Source organism: Triticum aestivum, chromosome 4D (assembly GCF_018294505.1).
Source record: "Triticum aestivum cultivar Chinese Spring chromosome 4D, IWGSC CS RefSeq v2.1, whole genome shotgun sequence".
Lineage (NCBI taxonomy): Eukaryota > Viridiplantae > Streptophyta > Magnoliopsida > Poales > Poaceae > Triticum > Triticum aestivum.
Window position 1 is genome coordinate 297,396,907 of NC_057805.1, and position 18,554 is coordinate 297,415,460.

The window sequence follows — 18,554 nt, forward strand, 5'->3', positions numbered from 1 at the left end:
TAATTTGTTGGGTTGTTAACTTTTTAATTGGGATAGAGAGGGGGTTTACCTTCTCAATGTTTTCAACCAACTTTGTAGTTAAATAAAATATATTCCTTTGTAGTAGGGAAAAATTGGCTTTTCGCAAAAACATATAACCATAGAGCTTTTCCACCAGCCATATTTGCATGTAGTGATAGTTATTATTCATCATTTATCCCATGGTGTGAATTTGCCAGTACATTCAATGTACTGACCCTTTGTGGCTGCAACGTCTCATGTTGCAGGACTTCTTACGACGAGTAAGTGATACGTCAGGGTTATGATTTCTTCACTCAACTTTGCCGTTGGTGTTGATGGGAATCCACAACCTTGTTACTTCCGCTATTTGGATTGAGGTAATAGTATTTACGTTACTTTATACATGTGATTTACCTCTGTTATAAATCCTTCGAGTACTGTGTGTGTGTCAGCATACCGATCCAGGGATGACACTTAAGCACAGAGACTTGACCCTTTGAGGTCAGGTCGCTACAAGACCATGATTCCCCCACAAGTCGGGATGAGACTCCGGACGAAAAAAAAGAGAAGGCCCAAAAAAAGGGAAAGAAAAAAAATGAGAGAAAAAGAGAGAAGGGACAATGCTACTATCCTTTTACCACACTTGTGCTTCAAACTAGCACCATGATCTTCATGATAAAGAATCTCCTATGTTGTCACTTTCATATACTAGTGGGAATCTTCCATTATAGAACTTGGCTTGTATATTCCAATGATGGGCTTCCTCAAAATGCCCTAGGTCTTCGTGAGCAAGCGAGTTGGATGCACACCCACTTAGTTTCTTTTGTTGAGCTTTCATACACTTATAGCTCTAGTGCATCCGTTGCATGGCAATCCCTACTCACTCACATTGATATCTATTGATGGGCATCTCCATAGCCCATTGATACGCCTAGTTGATGTGATACTATCTTCTCCTTTTCGTCTTCTCCACAACCACCATTCTATTTCACCTATAGTGCTATGTCCATGGCTCACGCTCATGTATTGCGTGAAGATTGAAAAAGTTTGAGAACATCAAAAGTATGAAACAATTGCTTGGCTTGTCATCGGGGTTGTGCATGATTTAAATATTTTGTGTGATGAAGATAGAGCATAGGCAGACTATATGATTTTGTAGGGAGAACTTTCTTTGGCCATGTTATTTTGAGAAGACATGATTGCTTTGTTAGTATGCTTGAAGTATTATTGTTTTCATGTCAATATTAAACTTTTATCTTGAATCTTTCGGATCTGAACATTCATGCCACAATAAAGAAAATTACATTGAGAAATATGCTAGGTAGCATTCCACATCAAAAATTCTGTTTTTATGATTTACCTACTCGAGGACGAGCCGGAATTATGCTTGGGGATGCTGATACGTCTCCAACGTATCTATAATTTTTGATTGTTCCATTCTATTATATTATCTCTTTTGGATGTTTAATGGGCTTTATTATGCACTTTTATATTATTTTTGGGACTAACCTATTAACCCAGAACCCAGTGCCAGTTTCTGTTTTTCCCTTGTTTCAGTGTTTTGCAGAAAAGGAATATCAAATGGAGTCCAAACGGAATGAAACCTTCAGGAGCGTGATTTTTGGAACGAACGTGATCCAGGAGACTTGGAGTTGAAGTCAAGGAAGCTTCGAGGTGGCCACGAGGCAGGGAGGCGCGCCTACCCCCCTGGGCGCGCCCCCACCCTCGTGGCTCCCCTAACCGACTTCTTTTGCCTATATATATATCCATATACCCTAAAAACATCGAAGAGGAGAGTAGATCGGGAGTTTCGCCGCCGCAAGCCTCTGTAGCCACCAAAAACCAATCGGGACCCTGTTCCGGCACCCTGTCGGAGGGGGGATCCCTCACCGGTGGCCATCTTCATCATCCCGGCGCTCTCCATGACAAGGAGGGAGTAGTTCACCCTCAGGGCTGAGGGTATGTACCAGTAGCTATGTGTTTGATCTCTCTCTCTCTCTCTCTCTCTCGTGTTCTTGAGGTGGTATGATCTTGATGTATCGCGAGCTTTGCTATTATAGTTGGATCTTATGATGTTTCTCCCCCTCTACTCTCTTGTAATGGATTGAGTTTTCCCTTTGAAGTTATCTTATCGGATTGAGTCTTTAAGGATTTGAGAACACTTGATGTATGTCTTGCCGTGCTTATTTGTGGTGACAATGGGATATCACGTGATCCACTTGATGTATGTTTTGGTGATCAACTTGCGAGTTCCGCCCATGAACCTATGCATAGGGGTTGGCACACATTTTCGTCTTGACTCTCCGGTAGAAACTTTGGGGCACTCTTTGAAGTACTTTGTGTTGATTTTTTTCCAAGGATGCGTCAAAAGCTTGACGCATCAGAAGCATAGATAGAAAGTGCCAAGAATGGCAAACAAGTCTTTACAACTCCACGGCTTACAAAGCCAAAAGGATGATCCACATGCGGATCACTCGCCGCTATCCAACCTCACTACTCTACGTGGCAAGGAGCCGTGCTCACGGAGCAAACCCACGGCCCTCCAGTCCTGCCCCTCCTCGTCAATCCTCCTAAGCACTACCTCTGCCGAGGGGGAAGAACAATTGAACACTATGTCATTCCGGTGTCTCCAGATCGTCCATGCCACAAGGGTGACCACCGTCCAAATCTCTTTCCTTAGCTGCCTCTGCGGAGTAAGGGCGGTCCACCATTGCACCAAGGTAGCATCTGCCGTAGGCATCCAAGAAGGCTTACCCCATGCATTGGTAATACAGGACCAAACTTGCCTAGCAAACACACACCCCAACAGCAAGTGGTCAATGGTCTCCTGGGCTTGGTCACAAAAAGGACATGCAGAGGGGTGAGCAAGTGACGTCTTTGGAGTCTATCTGCTGTCCAACATCTGTTCCGTGCCGCAAGCCATGCAAAGACCTTGCAAGTGGCCAGCGCCCTGGATCTCCAAATCTGAGTAGCGCCGTTCGCCTCAATCCTACCCGCAAAACATGCCATGTAAGCGGATTTAGCCGAGAACTGCCCAGTGTTGTCCCAAGCCCAATGGATCCTATCCTCCGTCCCTGGCGTGAGATCCACATCCTGCATTCTGTCCACCAGAGCAATGAACTCGAGCAGAGCACGCGTAGTCATGTCCGGGGAAATATCTTGCCACCATCCTTCCACCATGGCCTGCCTGACCGTCTTCAGCCGCGCTGGCTTTCTCACAAAAGCATACAGGTTAGGCATTAGCTCCTCAATCCGGCCATCCCAAAGCCACCAATCAGTCCAGAAGCGCGCTGATTCGCCGTCGCCAAGCACGCAACGTGTTGCCGCTCTGTAGATCCCCAAGGACTCGCACGAAACTTGCAGATTGAACTCGTTCCAAGGTCTGTGGGGGTCAGTTCTCTCGAGCCATGGCCATCTTGCCCGCAGCGCCACGTTCAACAGTCTCAAATTGGGAATCCCCGGGCCACCGAGCTCCTTGGGCGTGCAAACCTGATCCCAAGCCACCAGGCAGTGGCCTCCCTGCACGTCTCGACGCCCCTTCCACAGAAATCCACGGCAGATCTTGTTGGCTGCTGTAATAGTCTTGACAGGCAGATCGATCGCCATCATGGCATGAATAGGCATGGAGGCAAGCGTAGTACGAATGAGCTCCAGCCTGCCCGCGTGGAAGAGAAGCCTGGCCTGCCAGGCAGGCAATCGGTCAGCCATCTTGTCGATCAGGTACCGTAACTGCGCGGCCGAAATCTTCCGTAAACCCAAGGGCAGCCCAAGGTACTGACAGGGCCAACCCAGCACCTGACACTCCATCTTGGTGGCGATCTGAAGCACCTGCTCCTCCGTACATCTGATTGGGTGGGCGGAACTCTTGATTAGATTCGTGTGTAGGCCCGACGCCGCGCCAAAGTCATGAAGCAACACCGTGCATGTCCTGAGACTCTGCAGATCTGGCTTGATGAAAGTAACCACGTCGTCAGCATATATGGATGTGGTACTCCGAAGGCCATTGGGCACGAGAGTCCGCAGCACCCCAGCCACCGAGGCCGAGCGCAGGAGGTGGTGAAGAGCTTCCATCACCAGGACGAACAAAAGTGGCGAGGCTGGGTTCCCCTGCCGCAGGCCCTGTCTGTTGTAGATGATCTCGCCGGGAATGCCATTGAGCAGCACCCTAGTGGAAGAAGATGCAAGTAAACTGGCAATCCACGACGTCCACTTGGCTCCAAATCCCATGTGCCGTAACACATCCATCAAGAAGGCCCAGTTCACCGTGTCGAAGGCCTTCGTAATATCTAGCTTGAGCATCACCGCATCCTTCTTAGTGGCATGTAGCTTCCTAGCCAGCCCTTGCACCATCATATAATTGTCATGGAGCCATCTCCCCTTGATGAACACGCTCTGGTGCGCCCCGACCAAGTCCGGCATCTCCTCGGCCAACCGAATAGCCAACACCTTCGCCACAAGCTTCGGGAAACTATGTATCAAGCTAATGGGTCGGAACTCCCGGATCTCCATCGCGGCTGCCGTCTTGGGTAGCAAAGTGATGAAGGCCTGATTAATGGACGTGAGACCACGGAAATCCAGTCTCTGTAGGGAACCGAACGCCTCCATCACGTCGTCCTTAATGACCGACCAACAAGCCACATAAAACCTGGCCGGGAACCCGTCGGGCCCCGGCACCTTATCCAAGCCTTGCGCACGCAGCGCGGCCAAAACTTCCTCCTCAGTGAAATCACGGTCCAAATGATCTAGAACCTTACGTGGCATACCAATTTCCTCCAAGTTGAGCGTGAAATCCCTCTCAGCAGACTCCCCAAGCAAATGGGAGAAGGAGTCCACGGCCTCGGCCATAACCTCGTGGTCAGCAGTCAGAACTCCGTCCACCCGAAGCTTGGGGATGTAGTTTTTTCGACGACGGTGACTAGCGTGGGCATGAAAAAATTGCGTGCACGCATCCCCCTCCCGCAGCCTCAGAACCCTAGACCGCTGCCTAGCGATCGTGCGCTCAAGCAAAGCCAAACCCAACAGCTTATGATTGAATAGATGAATCTGAGATTGTGTGATGCATATCGTATAATCATACTCATGGATACTTGAGATGACATTGGAGTATCTAGGTGACATTAGGGTTTTGGTTGATTTGTGTCTTAAGGTGTTATTCTAGTATGAACTCTATGATAGATCGAACGGAAAGAATAGCTACGTGTTATTTTACTACGGACTCTTGAATAGATCGATCAGAAAGGATAACTTCGAGGTGGTTTCGTACCCTACCATAATCTCTTCGTTTGTTCTCCGCTATTAGTGACTTTGGAGTGACTCTTTGTTGCATGTTGAGGGATAGTTATATGATCCAATTATGTTATTATTGTTGAGAGAACTTGCACTAGTGAAAGTATGAACCCTAGGCCTTGTTTCAACGCATTGCAATACCGTTTACGCTCACTTTTATTATTAGTTACCTTGCTGTTTTTATATTTTCAGATTACAAAAAGCTATATCTACCATCCATATTGCACTTGTATCACCATCGCTTCACCGAACTAGTGCACCTATACAATTTACTATTCTATTGGGTGTGTTGGGGACACAAGAGACTCTTTGTTATTTGGTTGCAAGGTTGCTTGAGAGAGACCATCTTCATCCTACGCCTCCCACGGATTGATAAACCTTAGGTAATCCACTTGAGGGAAATTTTCTACTGTCCTACAAACCTCTGCACTTGGAGGCCCAACAACGTCTACAAGAAGAAGGTTGCGTAGTAGACATCAACCGCGTATTGCGACACTACGGCTCAAAGGGGCGACGCAGCGGCGATGCACGAGTCGATGCAGCGGCGAGGAGAACCACGGGGCGGCGGCGTTGTGGCCCGACGGGGCGATGCAGCGTCAGCCCGATGCTCAATCGGTGGAGAGGCGCGCTGAACTTGGGGACGATCTTCACGGGACCTGCAGAGGCGCGCGTAACCGACGGGCCAGGTCGGTTGCGCGGCGTAGATGAGGCGGATCGCGGAGGCGAGCAGGTGATCAAGCCGATCGCGCGCGAGGTCGGGGATGCCGCTCGGTGGAGGCGGAGTCCGAGATGAAGCCGACGACGACGGACGGCGTGGGACGTCGTGCGGATGAGCTTGTCAGCACCGGCACCCGGGCTGCCAAAGCAACGCCGGCGCCCGGGCAGCGAGGCCCGAGCGACCAACGAAGCAGCGGCGCCCGAGTTGAGGCAGCCGACGAGCCTGACACAGCCGTCCCGACGCAGCCGAGGATGAGGCCGGCGAGGTAGACCGCCGGCCGCCGTGCAGACGCGGCGGAGGCGGGTGATGTGGATCGACGGGCGGGCCGGCGCGTGAGCGACGGCTATGATTGGCCATCGCATGGCGCGAGGCCGCCGGGTCGGGGCGATGCAGGTGTCCCGGTCAGAGCAGGGCGGTGACGGGCGGCGCAGGGCGACGGGCGGACCGACGCGCAGACGGCGGCTGGCCCTGACGGGCCGCCTCGCCGCGCGTAGCCGCCGGGTCGGAGGAGAGGCCGGCTGGTCGCGCCGGGGTTGGAGTAGAGGCGCTCGGGGTCGACGGCGGCGGCGGGTGACGCAAACCGATCAAAAATAGATCGGAGAACCAAAAAGAAACCACGCGATCAAGATGACCGGCGGGAGAGAGAAAACCCCGAAGCAAGGCTCAAGGGAAAGACTCTCTAGGGCAGTCGGTCAACACGACCGGTGGACAAACCATAGGTACGGGCGGCGCGGCCCCCGGCGGCGGTCATGGAGGCCGACCGCCCCGGGGGCGGCGCGCGGGTGCGGAAGCGATAGCGGCTAGGGTTTAGGATCGACTTGCGATAGATACCATGTTAGGAGGGAGAGAGGGGTTATGTGGAATAGTTCGTTGTATTGCTTGAGCCTTGTGGGCATATATATAGGAGTACATGATCTACTTGGAGTACAAGGCAAGCCAGAATATTTCCTAGTCTAACCTATGTTTCCTAATGCAATCACGTTACTCAACATCAGGCTTAGGTCCAGACTTGGGCTTCTTCACTTGAGCAGCAACTTGCTTGCCGTTCTTCTTGAAGTTCCCCTTCTTCCCTTTACCCTTTTTCTTGAAACTGGTGGTCTTGTTGACCATCAACACTTGATGCTCCTTCTTGATTTCTACCTCCGCAGCCTTTAGCATTGCGAAGAGCTCGGGAATTGTCTTATCCATCCCTTGCATGTTATAGTTCATCACGAAGCTCTTGTAGCTTGGTGGCAGTGATTGAAGAATTCTGTCAATGACACTATCATCAGGAATATTAACTCCCAGTTGAATCAAGTGATTGTTATACCCAGACATTTTGAGTATATGCTCACTGACAGAACTATTCTCCTCCATCTTGCAGCTGTAGAACTTATTGGAGACTTCATATCTCTCAATCCGGGCATTTGCTTGAAATATTAACTTCAACTCTTGGAACATCTCATATGATGCATGACGTTCAAAACGTCGTTGAAGTCCCGGTTCTAAGCCGTAAAACATGGCACACTGAACTATCGAGTAGTCATCAGCTTTGCTCTGCCAGACGTTCATAACATCTGGCGTTGCTCCTGCAGCGGGTTTGGCACCTAGCGATGCTTCCAGCATGTAATTTTTCGTTGCAGCAATGAGGATAATCCTCAAGCTACGGACCCAGTCCATGTAGTTGCTACCATCATCTTTAACCTTAGCTTTCTCTAGGGACGCATTAAAATTCAACGGAACAACAGCACAGACCATCTATCTACAACAACATAGACATGCAAAATACTATCAGGTACTAAGTTCATGATAAATTAAAGTTCAATTAATCAAATTATTTAAGAACTCCCACTTAGATAGACATCCCTCTAATCATCTAAGTGATCACGTGATCCAAATCAACTAAACCATGTCCGATCATCATGTGAGATGGAGTAGTTTTCAATGGTGAACATCACTATGTTGATCATATCTACTATATGATTCACGCTAGACCTTTCGGTCTCAGTGTTCCGAGGCCATATTTGCATATGCTAGGCTCGTCAAGTTTAGCCCGAGTATTCTGCGTGTGCAAAACTGGCTTGCACCCGTTGTATGTGAACGTAGAGCTTATCACACCGGATCATCACGTGGTGTCTCGGCACGACGAACTTTCGCAACGGTGCATACTCAGAGAGAACACTTGTACCTTGAAATTTAGTGAGAGATCATCTTATAATGCTTCCGCCGAACTAAGCAAAATAAGATGCATAAAGGATAAACATCACATGCAATCAATATAAGTGATATGATATGGACATCATCATCTTGTGCCTTTGATCTCCATCTCCAAAGCACCGTCATGATCACCATCGTCACCGGCTTGACACCTTGATCTGCATCGAAGCATCGTTGCCGTCTCGCCAACTATTGCTTCTACGACTATCGCTACCGCTTAGTGATAAAGTAAAGCAATTACATGGCGATTGCATTTCATACAATAAAGCGACAACCATATGGCTCCTGCCAGTTGCCCATAACTTCGTTACAAAACATGATCATCTCATACATTAAAATTTAGCATCATGTCTTGACCATACCACATCACAACATGCCCTGCAAAAACAAGTTAGACGTCCTCTACTTTGTTGTTGCAAGTTTTACGTGGCTGCTACGGGCTCAGCAAGAACCGTTCTTACCTACGCATCAAAACCACAATGATTTTTCGTCAAGTATGTGCTGTTTTAACCTTCAACAAGGACCGGGCGTAGCCACACTCGATTCAACTAAAGTTGGAGAAACTGACACCCGCCAGCCACCTGTGTCGAAGCACGTTGGTAGAACCAGTCTCGCGTAAGCGTACGCGTAATGTCGGCCTGGGCCGCTTCATCCAACAATACCGCCGAATCAAAGTATGATATGCTGGTAAGCAGTATGACTATTATCTCCCACAACTCATTTATGTTCTACTCGTGCATATAACATCTACGCATAGACCTGGCTCGGATGCCACTGGGGAACGCAGTAATTTTATAAAAAAATCCTACGCACACGCAAGATCTATCATGGTGATGCATAGCAACGAGACGGAAGAGTGTTGTCTACGTACCCTCGTAGACCGAAAGCGGAAGCGTTCTTGCAACGCGGTTGATGTAGTCGTACGTCTTCACGATCCGACCGATCATAGTACCGAAAGTACGGCACCTCCGCGATCTGCACACGTTCAGCTCGGTGACGTCCCACGAACTCTCGATCCAGCTGAGTGTCGAGGGAGAGCTTCGTCAGCACAACGGCGTGATGACGGTGATGATGAAGCTACCGGCGCAGGGCTTCGCCTAAGCACTATGACGATATGACCGAGGTGCAATATGTGGAGGGGGGCACCGCACACGGCTAAGACAATGATCAACTTGTGTGTCTATGGGGTGCCCCCTCCCCCGTATATAAAGGAGTGGAGGAGGGGGAGGGCCGGCCCTCTCATGGCGCGCCCTGGGAGGAGTCCTACTCCCACCGGGAGTAGGATTCCCCCCTTTCCCTAGTTGGAGTAGGAGAGAAGGAAGGAGGAGAGAGGGAGAAGGAAAGGGGGGCGCCGCCCCCCTTCCCTAGTCCAATTCGGACCCAAGGGAGAGGGGGCGCGCGGCCTGCCCTGGCCGCCCCTCTCTCTCCACTAAAGCCCATTAGGGCCCATATACTCCCCGGGGGGTTCTGGTAACCCCCCGGTACTCCGGTAATTCCCCGAACTTGCCCGAAACCATTCCGGAGTCCAAACATAGTCGTCCAATATATCGATCTTTATGTCTCGACCATTTCGAGACTCCTCGTCATGTCCGTGAGCATATCCGGAACTCTGAACTACCTTCGGTACATCAAAACACATAAACTCACAATACCGATTGTCATAGAACTTTAAGCGTGCGGACCCTACGGGTTCGAGAACTATGTAGACATGACCGAGACACGTCTCCGGTCAATAACCAATAGCGGAACCTGGATGTTCATATTGGCTCCCACATACTCTACAAAGATCTTTATCGGTCAAACCGCATAACAACGTACGTTGTTCCCTTTGTCATCGGTATGTTACTTGACCGAGATTCGATCGTCGGTATCTCAATACCTAGTTCAATCTTGTTACCGGCAAGTATCTTTACTCATTCTGTAATGCATCATCCCGCAACTAACTCATTAGTTACATTGCTTCCAAGGCTTATAGTGATTTGCATTACCGAGAGGGCCCAGAGATACCTCTCCGACAATCGAAGTGACAAGTCCTAATCTCGATCTATGCCAACTCAACAAACACCATCGGAGACACCTGTAGAGCACCTTTATAATCACCCAGTTACGTTGTGACGTTCGGTAGCACACTAAGTGTTCCTCCGGTATTCGGGAGTTGCATAATCTCATAGTCATAGGAACATGTATAAGTCATGAAGAAAGCAATAGCAACATACTAAACGATCAAGTGCTAAGCTAACGGAATGGGTCAAGTCAATCACATCATTCTCTAATGATGTGATCCCGTTAATCAAATGACAACACATGTCTATGGCTAGGAAACTTAACCATCTTTGATTCAACGAGCTAGTCAAGTAGAGGCATACTAGTGACACTCTGTTTGTCTATGTATTCACACATGTACTAAGTTTTCGGTTAATACAATTCTAGCATGAATAATAAACATTTATCGTGATATAAGGAAATACAAATAAACAACTTTATTATTGCCTCTAGGGCATATTTCCTTCTGTCCCGAGCTGGTGATCTTAGCTTGATGGTAACAGCACGAACGAGAGACATGATGTTTACCTAGGTTCGGGTCCTCTCGAAGAGGTAAAACCCTACGTCCTACTTCTGCTGTATTGATTATGTTGGAGTACAAACTACAGGATGATCTACCTTGAGAGTGTATGTATGTAACTTAATCTAAACCTACGGACTAAACCCCTCGGCTTATATAGGGACCGGGGGTACCTAGGGTTACATGATGGTCGGTTACATATTAGGGATAAACTTGCCAATGAATTGAACATGTCTTGAAGTGTGCTCCAAGTCTTCGGAGGATTCCATCTTGAGTACGGCCGAGACTATGATAAACATGGCCCATTCTTCGATTGTGTCGGGGTCCTCGGCCGGCAGGCCGATGTGGTTAGCACCCACTAGTCTAGGACACCGGTTTGCAACTGTCGACGAGCTCTCCGGCCATCCGGATCTAGCTTTCTTCTTCTCTATGAACAAATGATATGCTGATTTAACTAAGAAATGACCATTCTTTATATAGTTCCATGCAAGATAAATCCTTCGTACCACTTCCCCCGATCAAAATCTGTTTAATATCACTTACAACATCTGTCGAGAAAATAGCCTCCAGCTTGCTAGTACCCCATGATTCACCCCCAGCAGCAAGGAGATCACAAGCTCTTATGATCCCATGAATATAAGTCTGGCCCACTGGCCTTAGATACCCTCGCCATGGTATCCAATTATCATGGTGAATCTTGCGAGCCTTCCAAAATGTTAGATACCCTCACCATGCAAATTAATTTCCCCAAGTAGCTCCACGAGCCTTCCAAAAAAACCACACTGTCATCAGCAAATAAGAGATGAGTTTTCATGGGGCTAGTGCTCCCAAATGATACACCTTTAATATATTACTCCCTCCGTTCCTTGATATAATGTGTATAGATTTTTGAGAAAAAAATCCGGAATATAAGGTGTATTGCGTTGCACCACTCGTTTGGATATTTTTTTTAGGGATTTGATTACATTTCCTTATATTAGGCAAGCTCCTCTATTTTCTCATGTCAATTAGTCAGGTTTAATCTCACCCAAAACTTGTGAAATTTTCCCTCCATGTGCGTTCTTTAATTTCCGTGTCAAAAACTATACACCCTATATTTAGGAACGAAGGGAGTATCTCTTTGGGCGTTCTTCAATAAAGCCGAGAATCCCTCTACACAAATTAATCTTCGTTCTTCCTTTTGTTTTCATTTTGGTTTTTTCCTTTCCTGTTTTTATTTTATTTTAGTTCTATTTTAGTTTTTTACTGTGTTTTTAAATCGTGAACATTTTTTAAAATCATGAGCAGTTTACAAATTCGTGAATATTATTTATTTATTTATTTTAATTTTCAAATCATGAATAATTTTTTAATTCGCAAACATACTGTAAATTCACAAACATTTTTAAAATTTTGAACTTATTTTAAACTCGTGAACTTTTTTGAATCAGCAAACATTTTTTGAATTGACGAACAAATTTTAGAATTCACAAACTTTTTTTTGTTTTGAAGAATATTTTTCAAATGTATGAACATTTTTCAAATCCATGAACATTTTTAATCAATGAAAATTTTTAATTCATGAAGATTTTTCAATATATGAACATTTTTTGAATTTTATGAACTCTTTTTAAAATTGATGAACATTTTTTTAATTTGTGAATATTTCGTTCAAATTCATGAACATTTTTTAATACACAGTCAATTTAGAAAATCAAGAGCATTTTTTGATTTGCCGAACTATTTTTCAAAACCGTGAACAATTTTTGATCCATGAACATTTTTCTAAAACCATGAATAATTTTTAAAGAAATTGAACTTTGCTAAAAAAAATAAATTATTTAAAGATGAAAAATAGAAAAGAAAAGACCAAAATGAAATAACACGGCACCCCACACATGTGCCGACCCAAAAGGGGGCGCATGGGGGAAGGGGGTACATACGGAAATATCCTGGGCAGCTTCGGCAGAACAGCCAAGTCACAGGGCCGTCATGCGAGTGACAGGCGGGACACAACACACAACACACCAGGATTGCACAGGCATTGCAGGTACTGACCGACATCGTGGCACGGTTCATCGAGGAGAAAGCCAACAATCGATGCCCTATAGTTAGCGATAGGCTACCCAGCTAATTCATATATCTTGAAAAGCCTATAAGTCAAGGTTCAATGTTTTTATGTTCTACTATCTTTTTTCAGAAACTCTAACATTGATGAAGTTTGAATGCACTGATATTTCTTTTGTTTGGTTCATAAACAGAAACAATAATGCATTCTAGAAATAGGGGTATGATTATGGACATTAGTTTTTCGAAACATAACTTGTTGAAATCGTATTTGCGTTCTACCATGAGACAACAAAGACTCAATGGATTGGCGACAACAAAACTTCAAAATGATTTCTTGGAGAAGTATAATTCAAAATTTCATTTCAAGTAACAGTGGGATGACACTTTTCGGTAGGGCATGAGGTTAGTTTATTGCTTTATTTATAACTTTAGTCTTTCGCATTGATATTTGATATATTTCTAAATATTGTACTACTGCCCATTAACAGTATAGTTGATTGGGGGAGCTTGCCCTTCAGTTAGCCTAGCAAACAATGGGGACCGTTGCAGCACATTGATGTCATTGTGAGAACCCGAGCATGCCAAAAAAAGCGTGGCAAATCTAGAGGTTCTGTGATGCAACTGCTTCAATAATGTTGGTGGGCTTCTTAACTTGGCCCTGATATTGCCCATTGTAGAGCTTTTGGACAGTTTTTCCATCTCGGGGGGCCATGCAATCAAGAGATCCAAGCAAACCTGACCACCCTTTTGCTTCAGACATTGTCAATAGTCTCTCGGTGTCTGCGACATTTCTCAAGAACTGACGTCCAAACACCTCGACCGCTGCAGTAGAAAATCTGACCATGACATCTAGTGACGGAGCTACACAAGATTGATTTGGGGGAAAAGAGAAAATATCAATCTCTGAGAGGGCAAAACCACTATTTTTTTCAATCTATACGTTCCTATAAAATATTCTTCACAAAACTGCCAAACCAGGGGGCATGGCCCTTGCAGGGTTGGTTACATGTAGCTCACTTGTGATGATGTCTCCGCACGTGCTCTTAGACATCCGGAGGTACTCATCTCAAAAAACTGCGGCCATGCCATATGCAATCATCCGTAATGCAACCATATACTTTTGGTAACCAGAGAATCCAATCCTTCCTACGACATCCTTCTTCAATATGAAGTAGTCATTGTAGGACCGGTCACCATTGTAGAGGCGATCGAAAATATTTTTTCACAGCCCAAAGTGCCGGGGAAAATTCTCCGCAAATAGGCCATAGGGGGCAAAGTAGTCGCCCATCAGCATCAAATGCCCACGTGCCCTGTTCTGATTCAGCACTCGATAACCCTTGACCCATCCCTTCAAATGGAGAATATGCTCTTCTACATGCTACACGTCTGCAAGGACCGCCTGCATCATGGATGTTTCATCCGCATAGTCCTACTCGTTGGACAACTCAAAGTAGTGCTCATATATGTACTCATATCCGAATCCATTGCTTCAAAGAAGGAATGCAAATTTTAGCACGAGCATTTCACCAAACACTTGACAGACGTGGTGACCCTCGTATGGGCGGATGGTACCTGCGCGGATGAGGGACGAGAGGTGTGGACCGGCAGTGGACGACAAGCGATGTGGCAACCGGTTGTGTAGCGGTGGAGGTCGGAGTGGTTCTAGAAGGGCTTGGCGGGCGGCCGGGGTGGTAGAGAGGTGGCGTCGATGAGGGAGAAAGCGAATGCGGATAAAGAGAAATGACGAAGACGGTGGTCCGTGCGGGGTTTGGGTTGGCAGGGAGAGTCAAAATCCTATATGATGACGGTCCGGACTCCACAACCCCCTAATTTGCTTTTGATTTACGAGAAAACGGACATCCAAACTAATCCACGAATGATGCTGAACAACATTGGTTCGCAACCTGTGTCGAGAAGCTCGGTCCGAATGTTTTAGAGATGCCCTTAAACAGGATTTGCATTTTTAAAAAAAGAAGATGATCCCCGGCCTCTGCATCTGGGCGATGCATATAGCCACTTTATTAATTATTCTCACAAGACCTTACAAAGCCATACAACAGCAAGACTAAAGCCACCGTCTAAGCAACAACTGTCGCTACACCTATCCAATTGATGAAGGGGCGCTGATAGTCTGGGCCTAATACCAAACAGACATCGCAGCCAAACCTAAACATCTAAGACCTGAAGTCCCAACCAGGACGTCTGCCGGGTATGGGGCACCTACCAGTCCGGCGCTCTCCTCAACTAGGACGCCTGCCGGGTATGAGGGCGCCGCAGCCACCTGCAACCAATCCATCTTCAGAGTTTTACTGTTGCATGTACCGTGCCAGGTCTCTCTGCCATCGACGCCACCACGACGCCCGACAGCGTCGTCCTCCTGCGCGAGTCCATCCTCCCACAGCGAACTCCGAATCTGCACTGCGCCACGCCGTCAAGATCCGTCGCCATCAGTGTGTAGGATGAATCACCGCTCCACCAAAGAATCCGTTCTCTGGTCCCTCGATCACGTGTGTACCTCCAAGAATGACGCCCCCAAGGGAGGAACGACACCAGAGCGCCGCCGTCATCCGATCATCCGATCTAGGCTTTCCCCCGGAGGTAGCAGAGAGTGGCCTTGAACTTTTCCACGGGGATGCCTTCAAGAAGGGAACGACGCAGATAGCGCCGCCACCGCCGGCCTTAGCAGACGCCGAAGGCAAGTTTTCACCCAGATTAGTTCGAAGGGATCCAACTCTCGTGCACGGGCCGTCGTCACCACCAGCACCACCAGGCAGAACCCTGAAGCACCGGCAGATCAGCGAGCCGCCGGCACAACCGCATCCAGATCGCCGGCCACGCCGGGCCGCCGCCATCCCCCGCGCCGTCCGGGTCAGAGACCGAGCCGCCGACCGCGCACAGGGACCGCCGCCGCCTGCACACGCCGAAGCGCCGCCGAGAGCCCAGCGCCCACCACCGCTTGCCGAGGGCCGCCGCCGCGTGCCCCGAGCGGACTCCCACGCACACCAGGGGAAACCGCGAGCGTGAGCCCTGCCGTCGCCCCAAGCCCGCGCCGGCGCGCCCCGCCTCCAACGCGCCACCAACAACCGCCGCGATCCGCCCGCGCCAGATCCAGCGAGTCGTGGGAGAAGAGATCCCGCCGCCGCCGATGCCGACCGGGCTTTGCCCGACGGCGCGCCCCGGCGGCGGCGAGGAGGAGAGGTCGGGGGAGGGACGAGGACGCGGCGGCGCTAGGGTTCCCCCAGTCGCCGCGCAGGGGCGACACGGGAGGAGTCGGCTATGGAGTCACGGGCGCTAGAAGCCCGCTCGTATGTGTTTGTGAAACAGGATTTGCATGCAACCTTGTTTAGTTACAACCTGTGTGTAAGGCTCCGAGGCACCGCAAGACAAAAGAATACTACAACCTCTGTATTGAACTGGAAAAATGTCTTGTATATTTAGTTAAGATGCGAGTAGTTCATTGATTGAAAGAACAGTGTATCGGTACATGATGAAATACATTGTATATACAACCGGGAACGTTGTTTCCACTTACAAAACCCCACAAACGGAATCAAATAAAATGCTAGAGCCCAAGAATCCACAGTACTGAATGCAAACCATACAAGACAACTAAAAAAACACATAACACTGTTTTACTATGTTCTGTCTCAGGAAACACACTGCATTTGACTCAAACCTCCTGTTGTGCGCGCATACTAGTAGTTCACCTTCCTGCAGTTGGCGCGTATCTCGCCGCTGCTCCCGGTGAGCGGGCTGAGGCCGCCCATCCTCACCATGGCCTCCCTGAAGTCCCTCCTGAACGCCTCCGGGTTGGCGCCATAGAACCTAACGAGCGCGTCCGTGGGGCCGAGGCCGCCAGCGAACAGCTGCTGGTCCGAGTGCAGCAGCCCCCTGCTGCGCAGCAACGAGCCGTAGTACCCGCCGTCGAACCGCGCTGGCGTCGGGTCAAGCGGCGCGAGGTTGTCATCGCCGCCGGCGAGCGGGCAGGGGCCCCTGAGCTGCGCGGCGAGGGAGGCGTCCAGTGTGGCTGTCTCCTTGTACAGGCGGTCGCGGAAGTTGGTGCAGCGGGAGAAGCCCAGAGTGTGGCCGCCGGAGAGCACGACCAGGTCCTGCACAGTAAGGCCGTGCGAGGCGAAGTTGGAGACGAGGCGGTCGAGGTCGAAGGTCGGCGCCGGGATGCTGTTGTTCGCCGCCCCCTGGCTCGCCCCCCGCGCGTCCCTCCGGCCCAGAAGCACGTCGTACGACGGCCCTCCCAGCTGCAACAATATCTTACTACTTCAGTTATTAATGGTTCCATCCATTGTTACGCGCATAAATTTCTCCTGATGAGTATACTGGAGACGAGGAAGCGAACCGCGACGACAGAGTCACGTGCTGCGACGGCCACGACGTCGGCGCAGGACACCAAGTTGCCCCTGCACGCGGCGTTCACGGCGTCCTTGATGCGATCGATCACGTCGAAGCCGCGAACAGAGTTCACGTTGGGCGCGGCGTTCTTCTCGCCTGTGAAGAAGGGCGTGTCGTCGAGCAGGATGGACCCATCACACCCCTGAATCAATGCAATCAACGAGCGTCAAACCAATAGGTCTTCAAACCAAACCAAATGCAATACGCGCGCTCATATAGATATGTGCGTACGTTGACGAAGCAGTCGTGGAAGTGCAGGCGCAGGAGCGAGGCACCCATGCGCGGCTCCACCGCGACGGCCTCCTCGACGACCTTCCTGATGGCGGGGAGCGCCGCCGGGCACAACTTGTCGTAGAAATGAGGGTCCAGCGGCTGCGCATTGCTCGCCGTGGCCAAGATGGCAAACGCCATCACTGCGACAGCACACGCCACAGAGAAGCAGCTGCGGGAAGCCATACTTAAGTATACTACGATCGACGTACTGCTTCTGCAAACGTTAGACCAAGCTACAAATCAGCTTAATTGGCTGACTAAGTATGAGCGGATAGATCGACGATCTGTGTGAAGAGTGAGGGATGAGGATACAAGGCACGGCGGGTAATACTTATATAGCCCACTGAGTGACCTCGTCGCCAGGCTCGATTCCAGTTCCAGCAAAGCTAGGTACTCATTAAATTAAGAAAGACAGCATCGTCCACTAATCAATTCATTAAAGTAGTGTGCGATGTTTGACATTGTACGGAATGTTGTTCATGATTTCTTCCATATAGTAGGTAGGAAAAATGGAGATCTCGGTCGTTCGGTGAGGCTTTGCTAACAGAATTGACTAATCGGTATGGCCTCTCTAGCTATTGTATGACGACTGTCGACTGCTAGCAACTAATCGCGCCATCTGCTGCCTTGATTTGCTCAGCAACCGGCCGGGCTTGAAATGAAGGTGATCTACCACAAACCAACTCTATCGCAGCTACTTTTTTTTTAAGAGAATGTGTGGGTTTTATTAACTCAAACGACGCATCAAATGGATACAAACACAATGAGCATACACTCAAGCTCTGCATAATTAAGATTCACACAACCAACACAAACACACACATAACTGTTAGAAGAGAGAGAGAGGGAGATTTGGTGGAATTGTTCGTTGTATTGCTTGAGCCTTGTGGGCATATAAATATGAGTACATGATCTACCTGGAGTACAAGGCAAGCCAGAATATTTCCTAGTCTAACCTATGTTTCCTAATACAATCACGTTACTCAACATCCCCCCGTAGTCACAACGGTAGCGACGCAGACGGTGGGACTGGAGAAGAATCCGAAGGCAAGCCCACGGACC

The 18,554-nt window shown here is 48.7% G+C and overlaps 1 protein-coding gene across 1 annotated transcript; it reads right to left on the minus strand.

The window, feature by feature from the left end:
- Positions 1-16,245: 16,245 nt before the first annotated feature.
- Positions 16,246-17,787, minus strand: LOC123099926 (peroxidase P7). Its single transcript, XM_044521943.1, has 3 exons — positions 17,451-17,787; positions 17,167-17,361; positions 16,246-17,068 (listed from the first exon to the last, which is right to left on the minus strand). The coding sequence occupies exons 1-3, from the start codon at positions 17,673-17,675 to the stop codon at positions 16,508-16,510; spliced, it is 981 nt and encodes a 326-aa protein (XP_044377878.1). The 5' UTR covers positions 17,676-17,787; the 3' UTR covers positions 16,246-16,507.
- Positions 17,788-18,554: the final 767 nt, after the last annotated feature.

Excerpts from the sequence above, each read along its gene's own strand:
- LOC123099926 (XM_044521943.1), bottom strand. The coding sequence starts at position 17,675 with ATGGCTTCCCGCAGCTGCTTCTCTGTGGCGTGTGCTGTCGCAGTGATG. Across the intron at positions 17,362-17,450 it reads TCCACGACTGCTTCGTCAAC|GGGTGTGATGGGTCCATCCT; the intron begins GTACGCACATAT and ends GCATTGATTCAG. Across the intron at positions 17,069-17,166 it reads CACGTGACTCTGTCGTCGCG|CTGGGAGGGCCGTCGTACGA; the intron begins GTTCGCTTCCTC and ends ATATTGTTGCAG.